The sequence below is a fragment of the Nilaparvata lugens genome, chromosome X, assembly GCF_014356525.2.
Source record: "Nilaparvata lugens isolate BPH chromosome X, ASM1435652v1, whole genome shotgun sequence".
Classification (NCBI taxonomy): domain Eukaryota; kingdom Metazoa; phylum Arthropoda; class Insecta; order Hemiptera; family Delphacidae; genus Nilaparvata; species Nilaparvata lugens.
Genome location: NC_052518.1, coordinates 104,644,221 through 104,669,780, shown reverse-complemented (window position 1 = coordinate 104,669,780; position 25,560 = coordinate 104,644,221). Strand labels below are relative to the sequence as shown.

The window sequence follows — 25,560 nt, the reverse complement described above, 5'->3', positions numbered from 1 at the left end:
ATTGTCAGTTTGGTGTAAGGGTAAGAATTCCTGACCGGCAATTAGGAGGTACTGGGTTCGATTCCCGGGCTGAGAAATAAGTTTTGAATAGTAGCGCTCATCGAATTTCCATCTAGCCCGTTGTCAATATTGGCAGTTGTCTTCAGGGTAATTTACAGCATTTAATTCGGATTTTCGTTCAATAATAATTCAAAAAGAATTTTTGATAATAATTATTACTAAAATAATCATAATTTCTGTATTTTTCAATTCCATTCATTTGCTTACGTTGAATTGATTTATATAGGCCTACTTACTTAGGTTTTCTTACTTAGTAATATTTACTTGCTTGGTTTAGTCTTAGTAATATTTACTTGCTTGGTTCAGTCCTACATGACGGTTGGTCTCTTTCCAATCTTCATTCAATGATTAATCATCTATCTCTTTCTTTTCCATCCTGAAATTTACTTGAACATTGTTCTCTATTCTTCCTCTATCTGTCTCATTCTTGCCCTTATCTTTCCTCATCTACTCTTCGCTTCTAATTTAGTCTCTTAAAGCTTTTGAACATTTTTTTTCCACCAATTTTACCAAGTAGAATGGAAACTAACAATCTTTGTCTATTCTACAATGGAAAATTTCAATAAGATTAGAAATAGTGATGCAAAAAGTATTTTTTTGCGAATGTTCCCCACATTAGCTCTTCTAGCTAGTGCGTGGATTATGAATTTGATGACGATCGACCGTCCACGCCAACCGGCTGGATTCGAACCCACCACAAGGTAATGAAGAGGCAACGCCGTAGTCGTCCCGCCAAAAATTTTATGTACTTTGAAAGTTTCACAAATTCTTTCATTCCATCAGATGATATCAAAAATTTGATCCTATTTTGATCAATCGTTTTTTCCAAGGGTGTTTCTCAAGACCAAGAAAACTTTACTAATTTGCAAATGGATTATTTTTTTAGATGTAGCCGGGAACAGATGGCATTTTAGGAGTACAGATAATGCCGACTGGGCAGCTCAGTTGCTGGGTACCAGTCTTGATGAGCTTAGCTATATTCTGCAAAACCAGCAACTGGATGGACTCCTAGCGGGACTCTACGGAGAGCTTGTAAATGCTGTAGTCGCTGCAATCAACAGGTATTTTATTTGTAGAATAGAATAAAATTTATTTCATCACAAAAACACTACATAATCAAGTATATCTCAGTAGTATGTGACATGTCAAAACAAGTTATACCGGGTGCGGCAGCAAAACTTATATTTTTTTAAAGTGAACGCCATTCAGTCAGCTGATGTTGTAGTAGAGCAATTTGGTCTCGTTAGAGAGGTCAAACCATAAAGCTTTCTTCCCGACATGTCCAGTCGCCATCATATATTGGAACAATGAGAAGCGTGCATTTGACGTTGAGACTTATTTTTCGAGCGGATGTTCTGTGATCACAACCCAGCGCACATTTCGAAATCGCTTTAATTTAACCCCTTTGGCTACTGTCCCGGAACGGAAATCAATTTTTACGTGGGTCACTACGTTCAGACAAACTGTAAGGGTAACAAGATGAAAAACTAAGTCCCTCGGCCCATTAGGTGACCTAAGAACGTTGAGGCAGTGAGAGTCTCGATGTTGCTATCACCGCAGCGTTCTACGCACAAAAATTCTGCTCTTGAACTTTCCGATCGTTCTGTGAGACGAATTCTTCATGATGATTTTCATATCCATCCATACAAGATGGCAACTGTGCAGGAACTTTCTGAACGTGACTTCAATGGAGGGAACACTTTCCAGGACGCCTCATCTCAATTAGAAGCGATTTGAACCCTTGTGATTTTTTTCTTGGGGGTTTTTGAAATCCCTTGTTTAAGTGAACCCAAGGACCCACAAGATTTGAAGACCAATATCAGGGATGAAATTGCTAACATAACACCTGCAATGCTGGCAGGAGTCATGACAAACGCTAGAAATCTGTTTACTCATTGTATGGAGAATGGGGGACGTCACCTATCACCTGATTTCATATTCAAAACTAATTGAAACAAAACATTATACATGTGTCAACATTACAAAAAATAAATGCAAACCTTCTGATCCATACATAGAGTATTACACTGTATTTCAAGTGGCTAATTGGTCCGCCGCAATCAAGGTGCAGTACGATTTTCTAATACAATATTTTATTCTAGTTTAGAAGCCATGTAGTATCTAGCTTTAATTTGAATTGTTGTTCTGCTTGTATTGCTAGCATTATTGTATCCTGTAAAAAGCTACAATCATGTAAAATTTTCATGAAATTAACTCAATTGTTTTAGTTGAAAAATGAAATGTTTTCACCAACCAAGTAGAAGTTTTTTGCAAAGGGTTGATATTGAGGAACTATATTTGACCATTTATAGTTCTATTAATTGAACTTGTTTATATATCGATTTTTCTAATTGTGTTCTAACAGGAGTATATCGACTGCCAACAGCGTGTTCTCAGTATTACTGGTAGATAGTCCTGGATTTCAAAGCCGAGAAGGAGGGGCTGGCTACTTTGATCTTTGTCATAATTATTTAGCTGAAAGACTGCAGCTCCTATTCCACCAGACTTATTTGGTGGCCCCTAGAGAGAAATATATGCAGGTAATATTAAATTTACATTACCATAGGTAAGAAAAGTATTGCTTTCCAAAAAAATTAAGGTACCCTAATTTTTTTTTTCAATCACCATCATCAATCATATTTACCCTAATTTATAAGTCATTCTTAGATAGTTACTTGTATATTTTCACTTGCTTGTGTATTTATTTATGTAACAAACGACACTGATGTGAAAGCATTGGTAGATAAAATACTAAGGCAATCCTTGTGCTATTTTTTTTCTTTCAAATTTAGTTGATGTCACAGCAGAAAGTAGGTTAGGCTATGTCCCCTCACTGGTCCAATTTCCAGTGTAAACACATTTAAACATAAATTTTGAATGTAGATGGATCAAAACCCAAATTAAATAACGAAATCACTCTCAATAAACACTAAAAACGTTGTTCTTTTATTCAAAAATCAAGATATTACTTAAATTCTAGTATTACCTGTTTCTTGTGTGGTTTCTCACTATTTTTACTTTCCTTGCCCTATTACCGTAGGTAAGGAAAGTATTGCTTTCCAAAAAAAATTAAGGTACTCTAATTTCAAGTTTTCTATACGTTTCAATGTCCCCTGAGTCCAAAAACATGATTTTCGGGTGTGTGTGTGTGTGTGTGTGTGTGTGTGTTGTGTGTGTGTGTGTGTGTGTGTGTGAAAACGATAACTCCATTCCTAATTACCCGATTGACTTGAAATTTTAAACTTAAGGTCCTTATACCATGAGGATCCGACAATAAGAAATTCAATTCAAGATGGTGTAAAAAATGGCGGATAATTACTAAAAAACCATGTTTTTCACGGTTATCTCGAAAACGGCTCTAACGATTTTCTTCAGATTTATACCATGGATAGCTATTTATAAGCCCTAGCTTCTGACATGAGTCTCATTTCTGGGAAAATTTCAGGAGCTCCGTAATATTCTTGAGAAAAATGGCGGATAATTACTAAAAAACCATGTTTTTCACGGTTATCTCGAAAACGGCTCTAACGATTTTCTTCAGATTTATACCATGGATAGCTATTTATAAGCCCTAGCTTCTGACATGAGTCTCATTTCTGGGAAAATTTCAGGAGCTCCGTAATATTCTTGAGAAAAATGGCGGATAATTACTAAAAAAAAACATGATTTTCACGGTTTTCTCGAAAACGGCTCTAACGATTTTCTTCAAATTTATACTTTGGATAGCTATTTATAAGCCCTATCAACTGATATGAGTCTCATTTCTGGTAAAATTGCAGGAGCTCCGTAATATTCTTGAGCAAAATGGTAGATAATTACTAAAAAACCATGTTTTTCTCAAAAATGACTTGACCGATTTTTTTCATATTCATTCCCTGTATAGTTATTTATCAGTTCTATCAACTGGCATGGGTCTTTCTCCTGGGAAACTAATGGGGGGTCAACCCCATCCTTGAGAAATGGACTTTGTAACCTCATTCTCGTGCATGAGGTAGGTAGGTAGAGCAGTTTATAAAAAGAACACATAGTCGAGATATTTAATCTGTAGAACAGCTGTTTTGACGACTTTTAAAAAAATCTTCGAATTTCAAAATTTACACAAAGGAAAAAGTACTCTGAAAACAATTATATATACACATATACAGTAGTCTGATCGTAGTTGCAATTATTTTGCCTCCAATCGTCATTATGTTATTGCCCTAAATTATTCTCGTTCAAGAATGAGGCTTAATGAGCAAGGAAAGTTGTGTGAGTGTACCACACCAGATTGTTTCACTTGTTTATTTTCACTTTTCAGGAGCAAATAGAAGTTCCTTCTCTAGATGAAGCTGAAGAATGCTCTTCTGAGACGGTAGTATCTCTAATAGACTGTGCAGTCCAGTCCTCAGTGGCTCAATCCGAAAGAAAGCCTGGATTATTCAGTTTACTGGATGATGTATCAGCCAATCCATCATCAACTGATAATACTTTTGTTGATAAAATTTTCTCAGTCTATGACGAGAGAGGTAATTATTAATTAGCTACATTATTAATAGATTGTTTTTCCAACATAGATAATGTATTTAAAAGTTTAAAAGTAAATCAAAATCGACTTATAAACTGAATAAAATAAACTTATCTCCAGTACTTGAGAACGGAACTCATACGTGATTCCATAACAAAATAATATATTGGACAATATTAATATTCTATCAAAATTTTGGAGAGCAATGGTACAGGATCAGCCAAGTTTTTCCTCAATGTTCATAATCATATTATGATTATAGTCTCTTTCCTGTATAGGGCTACTTGTAATATAAATATAAAGAAAATAAAAATCTCAGTACCCTTTTTTGAAATATTTTATCACTACATGTTTCGGACATTTATGCCATTTACAAAAAATAAATTCATTCTAGGTTATAGAACAACAAATAATGCATTCGAACTGATAAAAAGAAATTAAATTCAAATGTACAGCAAGATAAGTTTAAAAAATCTGGAATCTATGAACTTAAATGTAGTAATTGCGACAAAGTGTATATCGGGCAAACGGGTAGAAATTTCCATATCAGGTTTCGAGAACATATCCAAGCACTAAAATCTAAAAATTATACACAAAAGTCGGCATTTGCTGAACACTTGATAGATTCAGGCCATAATTTTACAGATATAAATTCCAATATGAAAATACTTAATTATGGTAATAAAAGTCAAAAACTGAATGTCAAAGAAGAATTCCATATTTATAAAGCAGCAAAATTAAACAGAGATAAAATAATAAACTTAATCCAATTAGACACCAATAACCCCATTTTTGATAGAATAATGCGAATTTAAACCCAAAATTTACAGTCCTAGTTCATAAAAACATAATTATGAATACACTAACATATGATCAAAATAAGAATCTTCCAGTAGTATTAAATTTATTTACTTCATATCACTTGAAATGGCATAAATGTCCGAAACATGTAGTGATAAAATATTTCAAAAAAGGGTACTGAGATTTTTATTTTCTTTATATTTATGATTATAGTGTTTTGTACAATAAATGCAATAGATAAATAAATACGTTCATTGGGATCGTTCAGTTGCTATCGGATGGGCACGTTACTGTCTGTCCCGGCTGATATGTAACAGTTGTGAGGCCCATTGACGGCGTAAATTATTTACACTGGTGACGTGGAACTTCCGTCAGAGATTCCCCACCAATAAAGTCATATGAATATATTTTTGGAGTATTTATAATAGGCTTAAACATTTTTTAGTGCTGAAAGATATAGTGAAGTCCATGTTATAATGGCAGTGTTTGATTAGCAATGGCATTGCTATCCTTGTCTATCATTCAACAAAGCGGATATAGCTATCTCTTTCTTGCTTTGCTCTGTTGCCAGATCGTCTTTTAACAATGTAGAATGAATAATTAATTAACAAAATATTCTATCTTGATTATGAAAATTAATTATGAAATCATTGAAAAATATAATTTCTTGCTTAATAAAATATAATTGATTATTTTGAACGAGAATGAACAGTATTACATTAATAAACCTTTATCAGCTAACGTCTATAGAAGGCATTGACAAGACAGATGATCGGCAACAATTTTTCTCCTATCTTTCTCCACTGTCATCATTTTTCCCACCAAGGGCCTAGAAAGGATAAAAAGCCTAAATCAGCTGAGTATGTCTAAAGATGGAATTCTGTTTTTTAACACAGTATATTTCCTAACACATGGTTCCCTAATGAAAAAAAAGTTTCCTACACATTGAATAATAGCCTTCATAAAAAAGCATCATGCTAGAATTTGTAAAGATTGTTCAGTCTTTAGAAAAAAAGGAATAAATTGAAGAAATCATGCCAATTGAGTCCTGCATATGTCATTTTAATGATGTGGGCATTCTCGCTGTTTCGTCTCTTTATAATTATGAATTAATTAGACATTGCAAAAATCAGGATTTGACAAGGAATTGCGACAATCACACCTACGACACAAGGAGTAGAGGAGACTATACTTCCCATTACCATAGAACAGCTTTTATGAAATGTAGTCAACATACATGGGACATACTTTTTTTTAGAAATCTCCCATGTATGGGACTTAATTTTCTTATAAATCTTCCCATGTATGGGACTTGATTTTCTTATAAATCTTCCCATATATGGGACTTGAATCCAGAGCTACATCCAACTGAGAAGTGTATGCGATCTGGACAGATAGTGATGGAAAGCTGTCTACCAATTGAATGATTGAAGCTAAAGAAGAAGATGGCACGTGAAGTTTTAGAAAGCATCCCCTTCACATGAAAAATTGTGAGGGTTTATAACGTTTCGGCAAAGAGTTGAAAAGTTTTCTAAAAGATTGAGTCTTTTATACCACACAGGAGTATATTTGTAGGGAGGGATCCTTTGTGTGTTAATTTTATTGTGTGTGATTTTATTTTATTAACGTGTGATTTTAGAATTTTCTGGTAAGAAGTTGTAAAGTTTTCTACAAGATGGGGTCTTTTATATCACACAAGAGTTTATGTACAGGTGTGTTGATTTTGTTACGGTTTGTGTTTTCTCTCTACTTTTTTTTGACAATACACTGTTAAGAGTTTGTGGGAAGATATTAAAAGAAAATAAACAAACCATACTTTTATCATGACTGCTGCCGTCTTTTTATGAAAAGCTATAAATAATCATCTTTGAACACATCATCTTAAAATCTGTGGGCTGTCTATACTGGTAAAACCAAAAAATTATGATCACATCCAAACAGGAAATCAATGGATCTATAAAAAGGAAATCTTCGGTTTTATTTTTTTGTCGACTAGGTAAATTTAAAAGAACAATGCTAAGTAAGTCAAAGTGCTAATTGTTTACTTGATTTTTGCATTTACAGATTATCAAGGTTTATTGGGAAAAGGATCTGCCCGACATCAATTCAGCATTAGACACTGTCAAGGTACAAATCCTGTTCTTTATTCCGTGAAGGGTTGGTCAAAATATTCTCAAGAAATTCCCATTTCACGGTTAGCTGTTTCTATATTGCACGATTCTAACAGGTTAGTCATGGTATCTGTATTAATTCACCAAAAACCTTATGAATTAATATTGATATTATTTTATTTCATATTTGTAATGCAAGTTCTAGAAATAATATAATCCAAATATAATATAGTCCAATCTGATTGTTCGAGCTTACTTTAATAATTCACAGGAACAATGTAAGTCACAGATAATTCATTAATAATTATTTGTTTTTTATGACAACTAATGATGTACTCTTTCAGTAATCAAATTGACTAATTTTTATGTATATATATTTAGTTTAGTTTCAGTTACTTTGATACATTTTAGCCTGATTAGCCTCAAAAGCGTGAGATAAAGTATATCTCAAAGTGCTTTTAGATGCAAGACACTAGTCAAACCATCAACAATATTTTAAGAAATAAAAAATATCAAGGTATTGTTAAGGTTGATCAATAACTACCTGAAAAATATTGAAGCAATTCAGCCTGAATATAAAATACTGCTTTCGATTAAAACATTCCTAGCTTCCTCATTAACTCAGACACCTTTATTGTCTGCTATAATGATATTTACAGCCCAGTGTCTGATTAATTTCCTTGTCAATCAATACAGGAGTTTTTCATAGAGAAACAATATATTATGGAACTCGAAAAAATCGTTGTTTACTATGTATTGTAAGAGTGTTTGACATTTATAGGCTAAAGTGGAAATCTTTTGTTGTGTAGGAAATTGATTAATTTAATTCAATTTAGAAGTATTTTTTTAAATTTAATTCTTGTGTGCTTCGAATTGTAAATTGAGTGTGTAATTGAAGAATTTTGAATTGACACATAACCTAGCTACATTTGGACTGTTGTATAAATATTAGAATTGGAACCGTTTTGGGCGTTTTAGCCTGTGGTACTTTTCTGTAAGTTGTGTAATTCTGAATTATTGAATAAATAAATTCCAAATATGAACAGACAAGTAGGCCTACACTGAAACGGCATACTGAATATTTCCATACAAGAAAATTAATCTGAATTGAATTCGAGGGTACAGTCAGTCTAAACTTGTTTCTCAGGTATTTTATCCAGAATATAGGAATTATATTTCGGAATTTTTAAAGAATTAGGTGTTAGTTTTCACTGAATAAATCTTTGTATAATCATGCCCACTTCATGAAAAATTGTGAATATGTTATCGATGTGAAATTATTTATTAATGTAAAATTATTGAACCTTTACAGACAGGAAATCAAACAGCTGTTTGCTTTAGCTGGTAATGATGGAATCCGTCAAAGAACTGGGACACTTGCGGCCATGAAAAGAAAATCTATTTCATTTCAAGTCAAATTTGCAGTGGTGAGTTTTCAATTTTCATTATTTGGAGTAAAATTTCATATATATTCCCAGAAGACCTCTGCAATTTTTTGGAGATGATTCTTCAGCTAATTATAGAGAAATTTCTCAAATCTCTTCAAATGTTTTGATGTGTGCATATCCACTCACTCTGTTAGTCCAACAACAGAGCCCAAGCAGGGTTTGGGTTTAACCTAGTTTAACCTATTTCGGACTATGTGTAACCTTGTCTAAATTTGAAAGAGGAATAGCACAAGGTTACCATATTTTTTTTCTCTCCCTATCATTTTGATGATGTACTTGTATCAATCAATAAAGAGGCATTGCCACTTTGATCAAAGATGAATATATCTTTCTCATCATAAATTATTTTCTCTCATGTTTTTTTGTAGCAGGGTAGGTCTAAGTGTCCCCACGTCTTATGTCAGATCAGCATACTTTGCTTTTTTCCAGAGTATAATCGCGTATGGGCTTTTACTCTGGGGGAATAGTCCACATGTTCAAGATATATTGATAATTAAAAAAAAAGTTATAAGAATAATCACAAATTCTGAAAGATTGGCTCATTGTAAACCGTTATTCGCTCAAATAGGTATACTGACAGTAATAAACCTGTATATTTTTACTTGTCTCCTATAAGTTATACGAAAAATAACTTGCCTAATAATCTGCTAAGGAGAAATATACATTCCCACAACACTAGGAGTAACGGAAATATAGAAATACCTTTCTGTAGGCTGACTAAATCTCAGGATAGCTATGAAGTTGTTGGAATGAGAATGTTTAATAAATTACCACATGAGTGGATAGAAGCTCCATTTCAATTATTCAGAAATAGGCTACATAGCTGGTTAATTAGAAATACTTTTTATAGTTTGAAAGAGTTTTTCGAATTTAAACAAATTATTCTTTAAGATGAACTATTTTATACTATTATTTCTAGTATTCATGCTATTTCTTCTATGTAATATTTTACGTGTATGTTATTTTGACTGGTGTTTCTTACATTAACCCTCCATGTTATAATATAGGTTGACTATGTTTGTTAAACAATAATTTCTGACGTTGTCCATAACTATTGTAATGTTGAGTGGCAATAAAATTATATTTATTTTATTTATTTATTTAAGTTGGAAGTTTTTGATGAGCATGTTGCAGAACCCTATCATCACACATGACACAGTGTGCATGTCCACACAACATGAGCAGGCGCATTGCCACTGGTTCAAAGATCATCACCATTACGTTCGAGTTGCTAACTTTATTCTGGCTTTGATTGGTGGCCTCATTCTCTAGCCTCTTTATTTATTCTTCATCCGTGCATTCTTTTTTCCATAAAGCCTTTACAATATAAATTAAAATGAAAATAGAAATCTAACCCCCAGTTTTTCGTACGTCGGTTAACGTTTAATCACGATTAAATGCTGTACTTTAATCGAGATTAGTGCTAACCGATGCATTTTGGTTTCACAAAACAGAAATTTCAAGCGATAACGCCGAATAAACTAACCGGCGTAAACAATTTTTAATTCTGATTAGTTGGCACCATTTCAACCGCGATCAGTTGAAACGAAGAAAATTTGGTTGCACAAAGGTAAAAATCGAAAAATAACGCTGGTTAAAGTAATCAACGTAAAAGATTTTTAACAGGCCATTCACGGGGAATTAAATCCAACTAACGCCGGTTAGGTACCTACTGATAGCTGTCTTCCAATTAGTTTTTGGTAAAAAAATTCAAAGTATGTGCTAAATATATCAATGAGTTTCATTCATTAATAAAATAGAGAAGTGTATTTAGCTGATACAGTATTAGCATTCAAAATTAGATTCTGATTTTTGAGGTTAGTTTTCGATCTGTTGTCGTCTGTTAGCAGCATAGCACTTGACACTGGCGACCATTGATATAGAGAATAAGATTAAGAAGAGCGAAGTCCGCTATGATGCCACTGCGCTAGTGTAGCTACCAGAAATTTCGGGCAAGAAGTCGGGTATTTGTATTCGCTGTGTAGAAAAAGAGCCTTTTTCAAATGATAATATTTTTTTATTGAAGCAATAAAAAATATTCAAAGTATGGTAGTTTCATGCAGTGCTTATGGATGAACGAATCTGCATGCGCCAGATAAAAATATTTGTTTTCATACATAAGTATTTTTATATTTTCATAGGTCATGTTTCAAGCAGGCTAAGCCTAGTGCCAAATGATCGTTTCAAGGAATATTGTGCTTAGGTTGATTCATTATCATTATTTGCCAAGTAATAAAATATAAGTTGCGGTAATATTATAATAAATATTTTATTTCCATAGATCCAATATAGGTATCCATATTCCATTCCATTAATTTGTCTTATATTGTAATATTTTGTGAACTATGAAAATATTGTCTGCTAAATTTGTATTATAAAAAATATTATTTGCTAAAATTGTCTATAAATTCTTCATTATTGCTATTGTTTTATTTTTCCCGTTCTTATAATATGTAGTTATTTATTATCTTGTATTAAATATAGGAGTATAGAGTATAGTGTTAGGTACCGTTCTTATATATGTAGTTATTTATTATCTTATATTAAATATAGGAGTACAGTATGGAGTATAGTTAGGTACCTATACTTAAGTTGCAAAACGAATGGAAACAGTTTCACGAAATATTGTGATAACAGTTAATTTATTATTTATTATTCTAATAAAATATACGGTAATATTAGCGATCTATAATAAATTAATGTTTTATTTTCCATATCCTAAATACATGGTAATAGGGAAATATTGTAAAAATAAGATTCATTTGCTAATAGAATGGATCAAAATCTGTAGTGAGGTAGGTTCACTAAATTAGATGTTTGGTCGAGTTAAAAATAATGTTCAATGAACAAATCATTGTATCATATGGTAATGGAAATGACGAAAAGTTGAAAAAAAATATATTGAAATCCATCAAGTATGTCGAAAGATATAACGCAATGAAATTCCATGTTTTCCCATATAAGTCTGTCTGGGCGCCTGAATTCTTGCCCGATATTCAATGGCGACGAGAAATGAAGGAGGCATCATGCTTCCAAACGCTTGAAGGTATAGCTTAGTCATCTAACTATATATATCAATGCTGGCGACAGACAGAGCATTTTTATGGCGCAGGCGCGCATGCCTCTGTATTGAATGGTCAAATTCACCGCTTCAATAACATAACCTCATTTTCACCTTAAAACATACCTATCATTATCAGTTTCCTATTATGTAAATATTCTCTCTTATTAGAATACTAATTCTTATTAGAATTAAATATTAATAATAATTCTTATTAGAATCTAATTCTTATTAGAATAACTATTAGTTAACCGTTAAACTTAATCGGGATTAAAAACTAACCGATCTGGTGGAACAGAAATGAATCCGTAAAACTAACGCTGATTTGTTAATCGACGTTAATGTCCATATTTAACAGACGTACGTGCAACTGGCCCTAAGTACCCTTTTTAAAATTGTTTAGTCACAGCATGTTTCGGCTATATGATGCCATTATCAAGTGATTGGAAAATAAATGAAATTACATTAAATAAATACTATTGCAAGCTTCTTATTTTTGATCATATGTTTGTACAGTCATATGATTTTATAAACTAGGACTGAAAATTATAATTATAAGATCATATGAATGTACAAACTATTTTTGAATGATCAAAAATAAGAAGCTTGCAATAGTATTTATTTAATGTAATTTCATTTATTTTTCAATTACTTAATAATGGAATCATATAGCCGAAACATGGTGTGATCAAACAGTTTTAAAAAGGGTACTTAGGGCCAGTTGCACGTACGTCTGTTAAATATGGACATTAACGTCGATTAACAAATCAGCGTTAGTTTTACGGATTCATTTCTGTTCCACCAGATCGGTTAGTTTTTAATCCCGATTAAGTTTAACGGTTAACTAATAGTTATTCTAATAAGAATTAGATTCTAATAAGAATTATTATTAATATTTAATTCTAATAAGAATTAGTATTCTAATAAGAGAGAATATTTACATAATAGGAAACTGATAATGATAGGTATGTTTTAAGGTGAAAAATGAGGTTATGTTATTGAAGCGGTGAATTTGACCATTCAATACAGAGGCATGCGCGCCTGCGCCATAAAAATGCTCTGTCTGTCGCCAGTGTCAAGTGCTATGCTGCTAACAGACGACAACAGATCGAAAACTAACCTCAAAAATCAGAATCTAATTTTGAATGCTAATACTGTATCAGCTAAATACACTTCTCTATTTTATTAATGAATGAAACTCATTGATATATTTAGCACATACTTTGAATTTTTTTACCAAAAACTAATTGGAAGACAGCTATCAGTAGGTACCTAACCGGCGTTAGTTGGATTTAATTCCCCGTGAATGGCCTGTTAAAAATCTTTTACGTCGATTACTTTAACCAGCGTTATTTTTCGATTTTTACCTTTGTGCAACCAAATTTTCTTCGTTTCAACTAATCGCGGTTGAAATGGTGCCAACTAATCAGAATTAAAAAATTGTTTACGCCGGTTAGTTTATTCGGCGTTATCGCTTGAAATTTCTGTTTTGTGAAACCAAAATGCATCAGTTAGCACTAATCTCGATTAAAGTACAGCATTTAATCGTGATTAAACGTTAACCGACGTACGAAAAACTGGGGGTTAGATTTCTATTTTCATTTTAATTTATATTGTAAAGGCTTTATGGAAAAAAGAATGCACGGATGAAGAATAAATAAAGAGGCTAGAGAATGAGGCCACCAATCAAAGCCAGATAAAGTGAGCAACTCGAACGTAATGGTGATGATCTTTGAACCAGTGGCAATGCGCCTGCTCATGTTGTGTGGACATGCACACTGTGTCATGTGTGATGATAGGGTTCTGCAACATGTTCATCAAAAACTTCCAACTTGGACCTACCCTGCTACAAAAAAACATAAGAGAAAATAATGGCATCATATAGCCGAAACATGCTGTGATCAAACAGTTTTAAAAAAGGTACTCAGATTTCTATTTATATTTATATTCGAGAGTAACCCTAAGGGAAAAATTACAGCCTTTACAATGTTTGGAATTCATAGATCAGATTAATCCGGTAGCTCAGTAATGCATTACAGTAATCCATTAGTACGTTGTTATCTTGTGTAGAGTCACAGATCTCGTCCAAACATTTTCGCTTGCAATAAATTGCGTCTTCAATATTTAGACGAGTTCAAGGCAAGCTTAGATCCTGGGAGAAAGACAATGGAATTTTGGCCTTAAGCTCAATATTTTTTAAATATTTGTTTCTATGGTTTTGCAACTTTGTAGCCTAGTGTGATCAGATTCCCAGATATGGATTCGATTGTTCCTAGAACAGTATTTCCCTCTATGACTGGATAGCACTTTATGAGGGTCCAGTCGCTTGAATCGCTTAAGGGTGAGTCGCTTGTTTTCCGACATGATGCCTGCATAAATGTGCTCTTTGGATATCAAAGAATCTGTCTCAGACAGACGTTGATGAATAGTGGCAAAAAACCTTGAACTTGGACTTACTCGGTTAGGAAAGTTCTCTTGATACAAACGTCTTGCTTCAGTACTATTACAGTAGTGTCCCATTCCATACATTAAATGCATGTCAGCTAATTCGGAGTATGAATAATGTCTAAAATTACCTGCCATTTTTTAAAAAGTTAACACTTAACACAAAAGCAAAGTGAAATGGTTACAAATAACTGGTTAATAGGTTAAACAAAAAACACAACGCGGCTACAGTAGGCCTTTGGAACAAAACAGCTGATATATTTTGTTTTAAATAAAAAAAAAAAATTAAAAGAAATTATCAGCTGAAAATTATTTTCAGAAATATTTTAGCTCACTGTTGAACAAAAAAACAAACTGTAAGTTAGGCCTACTGTAGCCGCGTTGGGTTTTTTGTTTAACCTATTAACCAGTTATTTGTAACCATTTCACTTTGCTTTTGTGTTAAGTGTTAACTTTTAAAAAAATGGCAGGTAATTTTAGACATTATTCATACTCCGAATTAGCTGACATGCATTTAATGTATGGAATGGGCACTACTGTAATAGTACTGAAGCAAGACGTTTGTATCAAGAGAACTTTCCTAACCGAGTATGTCCAAGTTCAAGGTTTTTTGCCACTATTCATCAACGTCTGTCTGAGACAGATTCTTTGATATCCAAAGAGCACATTTATGCAGGCAGACCACGATCTACTAAGACTGTTGTGTTAGAAGAACAAGTTTTTAATGGAATTTATGAACATCCCGAGAAGAACACAATAGAATTGTCAGTGCAGTTTAATGTCAATCAATCTATCATTTTGAGGATACTGAAAGAGCAACAATTACATCCATACCACCTCCAGAAAGTTCATACTCTATTGCCACGAGACTGTATTCCCCGTGCTGGTATTTGCCGATGGTTTTTAGTAAAACTTGTTTACCCAAACTTTTTAACAACCGTTTTATTTACCGACGAGGCACACTTTACAAGAACAGCTATCTTTAACGTCCACAACTAACATATTTGGGCAGCTGAGAATCCTCATGCCATCAATCCCAATCTTCCACAACATCAGTTTTCAGTAAACATTTGGGCAGGAATCATAGGAGATCATCTACTTCTGTTCGAGCTTCCTTCCAGGCTTAATGGCATAATCTACTAGTCTTTTGGTATAAGTTTAATGTCATCTAGATATGCTACTTTCATATAAAAAAAACTTTTCATAAAAAACCGAATATTTTATTTGCAATCAGGTACAACTTATGAGTTATTAGTTCTCTCCTCATAAAACAGCAAATTTTTGTGGTGTAATGTACTACATAAGAATACATTTTATCCAACTTTTATTCGAATTTAGTTTACACAGCTTACATCATTCTTCTCAGAATTGAATTCTCTACAATTTTTATTGTGAAAAATTATTTGTTTACTGGTCATTAAAGAAAGTTATTGGGCATCAAACGTAGAAGTCTGTGTTTTTCTACTTGAATTTTTTGCATATTTCAACTTTTTTCTCAAAAACTACTCACACTACAGCATCCAGACTAGTTTTATTCAGTTTTTCAGATATTTTTCTATATGAATCCAGCATAAGTTTTTCAAAAAGTCCCCAGTCCCCTAGTCCCCAAACAATTCAGCATCGGTGTATTTCACCAGAGGAACTGAATTCCGGGCGAAATCTTTCACCCTGTATAGCTCGCTAATGAAGTGTTTATGGATATATGTTTATGAGAACTTTTTTTCTTATTTTTACCTCTACTATCACGTATTAAATTATTTTACCATAATTATGAATAACCCTTATATATATATATATATATATAGATATATATATATATATATATATATATTATATATATATATATATATTATATATATATATATATATATAATATATATATTGGTGGATTCACGGAGGATCGGCAGCCTTGATTGTGGGTTGATTTGGTTTGTGCTTTCCTCCCCTTCCCCCTCTCCCAAAGAGGCAAGATAACCTCTCTCCCTCACCCCTCCTTCATCCTCCCTGTTTATCTTTCTAACCACCACTTCAAGAAGCGTTGTCGAGAAGTCAACATCGTTTTTCGTTTCGTTCCGTGGCGTTCGAGCTGAACGCAATTACCTCGTTTCGTTTCGTGATATATGTGCAATATCATATAGGCCTACGCATAAAGACAGGATATCGTCAGCAGTAACTTCTACACACGAGATACAGTCCACTTCCTCGCCAGTTCCAAGGTTAGTGCAAATTAAAGACTTACTTTTGGGGTTGTCGACGTTTTCGTGAATTAAATCTTAACTGTACCCCAATCCATAGGTTTGGGGACAGGACGGGATTACCACATGGTCCACCAGGCCTGGGATATGTTCTATTTCCAAGAGATTTATTTTTCAATTTAAATTTCAATTCGTTAATAGTAGAGTTACTTGTTGATACATGCACTGATATCCATGTTAAATCCAGTTACAAAGTTCCTTTCCAAATCTCCTTGTTTATCTAATCAGTTACTTAGTTACAATGGCAAGCCCACAAGCCTTGCTTACTATTCGAGTGAAGAAGAAAGAAACTTTGTTTAGCCGTGTTCAACAAGCTTATGACTTGTTGAAGGACATCAATGATCCTAAAATTCAATCTCAATTTTTGATAAGAAGCATATCTATTGAAAATACTGTGAAAGAATATTCTGCACTCTTAGATGAAATCAATGAATTATCTATTCAAGTTGAACCTACTAAAGAACCTGAATATCAATCACTTACCGTTATTGATAATTTATCCTGTGCAATAATAAATGCTCGTGATAAATTGAATCAAATTAAAAATGAGAAACCGAAGGAGAAAAGTGAACCCTCACCTTCAACCTCTCATTCTCCCCGTTTGAACATGATATTACCTCCAACTGAAATAAAACCGTTTGATGGCTCTGATATTTCAGACTGGCCTAGATTCAAAAATATCTTTTCATCATTGATTGTGGATGATAAATATTATTCTCCTGTTCATAAATCTCATATTTTGCATAATTTGTTGAAAGGCGAAGCAGCCAGAGTAGTGAAATCTTTTCAGATAAGTAGTGATTTTGATTTGGCATGGAAAACTCTATGCAAGCGTTATGAAAGTGATAGGGTGCTAGCTAACTACTACGTAAATGAGATTTTGAAAACTAGTTCAATCCCATTTAAACCTTCGTTACAATCGCTTCAAGATTTTCTTGTTAAAGTAGGTGATAGTATTACCACTCTGAAATCGTTGAAAGTTCCTGATTTGGCTGATTATATCTTGTACTCATTAGCTATTCGTCAATTAGACAAAATATTACGTGAATCGTTTGAGCTCGAGGTAGCTGATAAGAGCTTTCCTTCTTGTCAACAGTTGATTGATTTCGTGAATAAGAGAGTTAGATCTTATCAATTATCTGCATCTGATGTGCCGTCTGTTAATGAACAAAAATCTATCGAAAAGCCGAAAAATAAGTCTTTTCAGAAAAAGGTTGTCTTATCTACTCAGGCTAATAACAGCGTTCGAAATAAAAGCAGCTTAGTTACTTGTGAATTGAATGATAGTGCTGAAACAAAATGCTCATTTTGCAACTCAACGAATCATTCGTTATTCAAATGTCCTGCTTTCTTGAAAAGAGATCCAAAAGCTAGGAATGAATTTATTAAATCATTGAGAGTCTGTTTCAATTGTTTCTCCAAATTTCACGCTGTAAACCAATGCAAGTCTAAATCGTTGTGTTATTGTGGTCGTATGCATAATAAATTACTTCATTATCCTCGTAGTAGTGATAATAGCCGTTCGAATTCTCCTGTTCGTTATCAGAAGTCTACTGATAACATCTCTAAAGTTGCTTTGAAATCGAAATCCGTTGATTCGATCACTCAAACTGACAGCACTATGAATGTTGTTGAGAATTCAAATTCTTCTAAGCATTGTGGTATCACTGATAATGTTATTGATAAGTCATCAATTGTTAGTTTAATTCCTAAAACGAGTGTTGTTCTAGGTACTGCTCAAGCAGTTATTAAAAATTCATCTGGTTCGTTTAATGATTGATTCTGGTAGTACTGCCAATTTCATCACAAAAGATCTTGTTATGAAACTTGGTTTATCTGTTCATGATTGTCATCAAAATTTCTCTGGTTTGAATTCCTCGAGTGTAGGGAATTCTTCTGGTGTTGTGAAATGTTTGTTGAAACCTAAGGGCTCAAATCACCCTCGTTTAGAAGCTGAGGCTTATGTGATTGATAAAATAGTTGGTTCATTGCCCCCTATTTATCTCAGTTCGAAAGTGCAAAATGAGTTGAAAAAATTCAACCTTGCTGATCCTGTGTTCTATGAACAACGTTCCGTTGATCTTCTATTGGGATGTCAGTTATTCAACAAAATATTACGTCATCATAGTCAAGTCTCATCTAGTGAAGAGTGTTCGTTTTGCGTGATTCCTACCGTGTTTGGTGACATTATTTTGGGTGAATTTCCAAATCATTCCGGTCTTCTTAATCAGTCATTGACTGCATTAATGACGTGTCCCACCTCTGAGAACTCGTTGAATAATTTGGTTCATAAGTTTTGGGAAAGTGAAGAAATTCCTAATCATAAATTTCCTAGTCCCGATGATGAGTTTTGTGAGAAACATTTTGCTGAAACTCACACGCGTGATACTGAAGGAAGATATGTTGTTCGTCTCCCTTTCAAAGTTGACACTAATCAACTCAAGTTTCATGAATCTCATGATGTTGCTTTAAATCGTTTTCTGTCGTTGGAGCGTCGTATGCTGCGTGATGCTCGTTTGAAATCTGATTGCGTATCATTTATGGAAGAGTATCTTCTTTTGGATCATATGGAAGTTGCTAAAAAACCAGGTAAATATTTTATTCCTTATTTTTGTGTATTCAATCCGTCATCACCTACAACAAAGGTTCGTGTTGTATTTGATGGGTCTGCTAAAAAGAGTCACATTTCGTTGAATCAAGTTCTTCATTCAGGTCCAAAATTGTTAAATGACATATGTGATGTGTTAACTAGATTCAGACTTCACTCATTCGTATTCACGTGTGATGTTACGAAAATGTATCGTGCTATCCTCGTTGATGAAGAAGATCGTTCTTTCCTTCACATATTGTTTCGTAAAGATCCTTCCGATGATATTGTCGTTTATGAGCTCAAAACAATCACATATGGTTTGAAACCGTCTGGTTTTCTTGCTCAACGTGCTCTCATTCAACTGGCGAAAGATGAAGGAGATAAATTTCCGTTGGCAGCAGCAGCTATTCGTGATGATATATATCACGACGATTTTCTCACAGGTGCTAATTCGTTGGAAGAAATCTGTGAAATAAAATCACAACTTTGTAATCTTCTAAACTGTGCTCATATCAAGTTGAATAAATGGAGCAGTAATTCTCCTGAGTTCTTGGATTTGATTCGTTCTGAAAACACTCAAGTACCACTTCATATCAGTGATGAGCCTAATTCAAATGTGAAAGTTCTTGGCATAATGTGGAACCCAACTACTGATTGTTTTCATATTAAAGTCTCCGTTCCAGAGTTTCAAAAGAAAAACTCTAAGCGCACTGTTCTGTCCGTTATCGCGCGTCTGTATGACCCTCTCGGTTTTATAGCTCCAGTAATATTCAAAATGAAATGTTTTTTACAAGAGCTGTGGAAGTTGGACATCGATTGGGATACGCCGATTCCTGTTGACTACAACGAATGCTGGAACGAGCTGATGAGAGAGCTTCCTGCTCTAAGTTCAATTTCAATTCCTCGATGCGTTTATGGCGATGCTTTTTCTTGTCAAATACTTGGGTTTTCCGACGCATCGCAGAAAGGAATCTGTGCTTGTATCTTCTTGAGAGTTGTGTCGTCAGAATCTACGGTGAAATGCTTCCTGTTGAAAGCTAAAACTAAAGTTGCGTCGTTGAAAACTCTGTCTATTCCTCGATTAGAGCTTCAAGCTGCGTTGTTGCTTTCGCGATTGTATGTTTCAGTCCTTCCTTCACTGGAAAAAATCAATCTTCAATCTACGTTTCTGTTCAGTGATTCAACTATTGTTTTATCTTGGTTGCATATACCTCCTTACAAGTTGCAAACGTTTGTTGCAAATCGTGTTGTGAGAATATTAGAGTTGACTAATATTTCTGATTGGAATCACATTGCTACTGATTTCAATATTGCCGACGTTGGTTCACGAGGCGTTTCTCCCCAAAACTTGTGCAATTCGCAAGATTGGTTCAATGCTCCAACGTGGTGTTCTAATTCGTTGTCATGTTGGCCGTTGTCATCTATGACTTACCCTGCTACTGAAATTCTGCCTGATGTGAAACAAAATAAAGGTGTTGTTTTGAATATCACTGAAGAGACTGCTGTTATTCAGATAACACGTTTCTCCTCATACATGAGATTGTTACGTTCCTGTGCTTATGTTTTACGCTTCGTGAATAACTGTAAAGCATCAATTAGTGGTGTTTGTCGTAAATCAGGCGCACTTAGTGTTCAAGAGTTGAAATGTGCACAAATTTATTGTGTTAAAATTGTTCAAAAGTGTCATTTCAATCGTGAACTCGACCTATTGAAAGAGGGTAAACCTTGTGATAAGAGTTTCCAAAAATTGTCTGTATTCTTGGATTGTGATGGTGTGATTCGTGTTGGTGGTAGATTGGTAAATAGTGCTTTAGGATATGAAGTCAAGCATCCTTGTTTGATACATAAAGATAGTCATTTTACTAAACTCCTCATTGAGTATTATCATATTTCTCATCTTCATGCTGGACCAAGAATAGTGCGTGCTCTTATTCAGCGTTATTTTTGGATTGTTGGAGCACACAGTGTTATCAGAAATGTGATTTTCAATTGTACTCGTTGCCGTTTATTCAATGCAACTCCTGTTGCTCCCGTGATGGGTGATCTTCCCAGCTCTCGTGTTGTTCCCAGTGCTCCCTTTCTGAAGGCTGCGGTCGATCTAGCTGGTCCTTTCACTGTCAAAGAGAGTATTCGGCCCAAAGCTCGTACGTACAAGGCATACTTTGCACTGTTTGTCTGTCTGGCAACAAAAGCTTGTCACATTGAGGTGCTTACAAGTCTTTCATCCGAAGAGTTATTAACACTCTCCATCGTTTTGTTTCTAGGCGTGGATTGCCTAAAGAAATATTCTGTGATCAAGGGACGAATTTCAAAGGTGCTGCGCGACAATTGAAGGAAATTGTTGAATTTCTCAGATCATCAGAAAATCAATCCAACGTCTGTGATGCGATGTCATCTAAAAGCATCCAATTTCGTTTTAATATTCCACATGCTCCTTTCATGAATGGAATCTGTGAGTCTAATATTAAAAATGTGAAATTCCATTTGTTTCGTGAAGTGGGAAATTCGGTCCTAACTATTGTTGAGCTTTCCACTCTGTTGGTGAAAATTGAGGCGATACTCAATTCGAGACCGTTGTATGCGCTCTCTTCATCTCCTGATGACTACGAGGCGCTGACTCCCGGACATTTCCTTGTTCATCGCCCTCTGTTGGCGGTTCCTGAAATTGACGTGAGTGATGTCAACGAGTACAGACTGTCTCGTTGGGAAAAGGTTAATCGCTTCACTCAGAGATTGTGGAAGAGGTGGGAGAGTGAATACCTCCACACTCTTCAACAGAAGAATAAGTGGTTTGAGAGTGACACAAACCTTCAGGTAGGGCAGTTAGTATGGATTAAAGAGGACAATTCATCACCCTTATCATACCCGTTAGGTAGAGTCACCCAAATCATAAGTGATGCTAAGGGTGTTGTGCGCTCAGCTCACGTGAAAACTAACTCTGGTGAGTATGTTAGGCCAGTTAGGAAACTTGCCCCCATACTTCCCTATTAGTTTAACCCACACCCTAAGTTTTCCGTTTTCCTTTCCTATTCCTTTTTCCCATCGTTTTTCGTTTTCGTTCCGTGGCGTTCGAGCTGAACGCAATTACCTCGTTTCGTTTCGTGATATATGTGCAATATCATATAGGCCTACGCATAAAGACAGGATATCGTCAGCAGTAACTTCTACACACGAGATACAGTCCACTTCCTCGCCAGTTCCAAGGTTAGTGCAAATTAAAGACTTACTTTTGGGGTTGTCGACGTTTTCGTGAATTAAATCTTAACTGTACCCCAATCCATAGGTTTGGGGACAGGACGGGATACCATATATATTAGAGAACCTCCTTTAGGTTGCTCTTCTTGACTTATCCTCAGTCTGATCATTCGGATGTTTGGGATGCAATGAAAATAATAATTATGTACTTTAATTTTAATTGTCCAGCTAATCTCGTTCCCCAAGCTTGAGTTTTCTCTTTTGGGGAAGTAGTCTGATGGATGTTTTTTTTCTTGTATTAATCTCCAACTACTGGGTGCCAAGTGGACCCAGTAGTGCCAAGTTGCGTGACCCTTTCAAAACTTTGAGATCAGTCTTGTCAACTGTTTTGCATGGCTCCCATTGGAATCTTAGGTGACATGTTGTCGTTGCCAAGGCAAAGACAGAGTATCACCTTGACGCTTGCATCAAGTGGTCTCCCCGTCTGAAATAGCAGGTGACATCTTGTCGTTACCGTGCACGACAAAGTATCACCTGCTCGCTCGCGTCAACTAGTCCCCCCGTCGGCATGTCACTTCCTTAGAGAGGAGACAACTTGTCGGTGCCAGCTGGTCACCTCCAAGAACCGGTTTCAGAGGTGACATCCTGACGGGTTGACTAGTTGACGGGGTGACAAGCAGACATCTACCCTAAACTCGGACGCGACAAGACAAACCAAAAAAATGTGGTGTGCCATTTTTCTCAAGAATATTACGGAGCTCCTGCAATTTTCCCAGAAATGAGACTCATGTCAGTTGATAGGGCTTATGAATAGCTATCCATGGTATAAATTTGAAGAAAATCGTTAGAGCCGTTTTTGAGAAAATCGTGAAAAACGTGGTTTTTTAGTAATCATCTGCCATTTTTCTCAAGAATATTACGGAGCTGCTGCAATTTCCCAGAAATGAGACTCATGTCAGTTGATAGGGTTTATGAATAGCTATCCATGGTATAAATTTGAAGAAAATCGTTAGAGCCGTTTTTGAGAAAATCGTGAAAAACGTGGCTTCTTAGTAATCATCTGCCATTTTTCTCAAGAATATTACGGAGCTCCTGCAATTTTCCCAGAAATGAGACTCATGTCAGTTAATAGGGCTTATAAATAGCTACCTATGGTATAAATTTGAAGAAAATCGTTAAAGCCGTTTTCGAGAAAACCGAAAAAACATGATTTTTTAGTAATTATCCGCCATTTTTTCCACCATCTTGAATTGCATTTTATTGAATTTCTTATTTTCGGGTCCTCATGGTAACATTAAGTTTGAAATTTCAAGTCAATCGGTTAATTAGGAATGGAGTTATCGTGTTCACAGACATACACACACACAGATCAACACCCAACAATAATGTTTTTGGACTCAGGGGACATTGAAACATAAAGAAAACTTGAAATTGGGGTACCTTAATTTTTTTGGAAAGCAATACTTTACTTACCTATGGTAGTAGGGCAAGGAAAGTAAAAACCTCATGTACTTCCTTTCTCTTGACATGAATGTCTTCCTTGGGAGAATGAAATTGAACAATGAAGATGCTCCAAAATATCTGGGCATAAAACTTGATCGCTGCCTCACTTGATTAGATTAGATTAGATTAGATATTTATTAAGCCATAAACAATACAAGAAAGTACAGGCCAAGTCAATATTTACAATAATTTAAAAAGTCCAAAGACAATATTTACAATAAATTGTAAAACAATACACAAAATCTATAAAAAGATATCACAAAAACTTAACATATATCGTCAGAATAATTCAAAATAGCCTAAAGAATGTCAATGTCATATGAATAAGCATGTCACTGCCAGCAATCCAACCACGTGTATTAAATACTACAGACATTATGAAATAAACAATATTTATCTATCAGTGAGGAACTCTTCCACACTATAATATGCTTTCTCCGCAAGAAAAGTATACAGATCTTTTTTAAAAGTTGCAGATGACATGGACAGAGATCTAGGTAGCTTATTTAATAGTCCCAGACCATAGGTTCGAGGGTCTTTGTCGGAGAACAATACATGGATTGCCACTACCTCGTGTATTATAGCCATGCATATCAGAATTAGTTTTGAATGAGTCTAAGTTATTAGCAATAAAAAGAACAACTCTGTAGATGTAAATACATGGTAAAGTTAGAATTTTTAAATCTATGAAGGCATCTCTACAGGGGTGATTTTAATCAAGCTTAGCCAAATACCGTACTGCACGCTTCTGTAAAATGAAAATTTTTTGAGTGTTTCCAATAGATGTACTTCCCCAAAGCTCAATACAATAGACAAGATGAGTGTAAATCAGAGAAAAGTATACAGATTTTGCTACGTTTAATGGTACATACTTTACAATATATCTTAAGACAAAGAGTCCCTTACTAATTTTACCCACCACCCTATCCACATGCTCATTCCATGACAATTTGTCATCGACAGTTAAACCTAACAAATTAACTACATTAGCATTTTCATCATCATCATCTTGGAATGGATCTTTCAGAAGCATCTTGAAATGGTCAAATCATGACAACTTGAACTCGTTAGTTCCACCTGGAGATCTGGAGACAAATTTCTGAGGACTTAGTTTGCAGTGTGGCTGAGTATTGTGCACCAGATCGGTATGAGAGTAGTCATACCAATATTCCAGAGTATTTTTCCCAGGAACTAATGTTCCCTTGAACTGGTCTGAATTGTGGAATATGAATGTGGAAGACGACATTTATTGCAAGTAAGTTCGCTATACATAGCGAAGTATTTCCATCAATTTAGTGTACCGTACTATTAGATTTCCACTAACGTTTATTTCATTTTGTATTTTTTAAGGATGGTATAATCGACACCCTGAAAAGGACTAGGACGAAATTCGTGCATTGCTTTCTACCTCATAATAATGACAATGATACATTAATTGATGTTCCTCTACTAAGATCACAGGTAATTACATTACAAAATTGATCATTCCAGGTATAATTTTATCATGTTTGAGATTTGTTAAGGTGCGTACAGACTTACGCTCTGCTCCGCAAACGTTACACGTGCAGATCGCTAGATGATCGCAGG

The 25,560-nt window shown here is 34.6% G+C and overlaps 1 protein-coding gene across 3 annotated transcripts in view; it reads left to right on the top strand.

Moving 5' to 3' along the window:
• Positions 1–25,560, top strand: part of LOC111054006 (unconventional myosin-XVIIIa) — a 184,010-nt gene that overhangs the window by 35,095 nt on the left and 123,355 nt on the right. For all 3 annotated transcript variants that reach the window (XM_039442930.1, XM_039442931.1, XM_039442932.1), the window contains exons 11-16: positions 947–1,121; positions 2,426–2,600; positions 4,358–4,565; positions 7,430–7,592; positions 8,789–8,903; positions 25,324–25,434. In XM_039442930.1, coding sequence (XP_039298864.1) covers positions 947–1,121; positions 2,426–2,600; positions 4,358–4,565; positions 7,430–7,592; positions 8,789–8,903; positions 25,324–25,434 — 947 coding nt within the window. The remainder of the gene's footprint in view (positions 1–946; positions 1,122–2,425; positions 2,601–4,357; positions 4,566–7,429; positions 7,593–8,788; positions 8,904–25,323; positions 25,435–25,560) is intronic.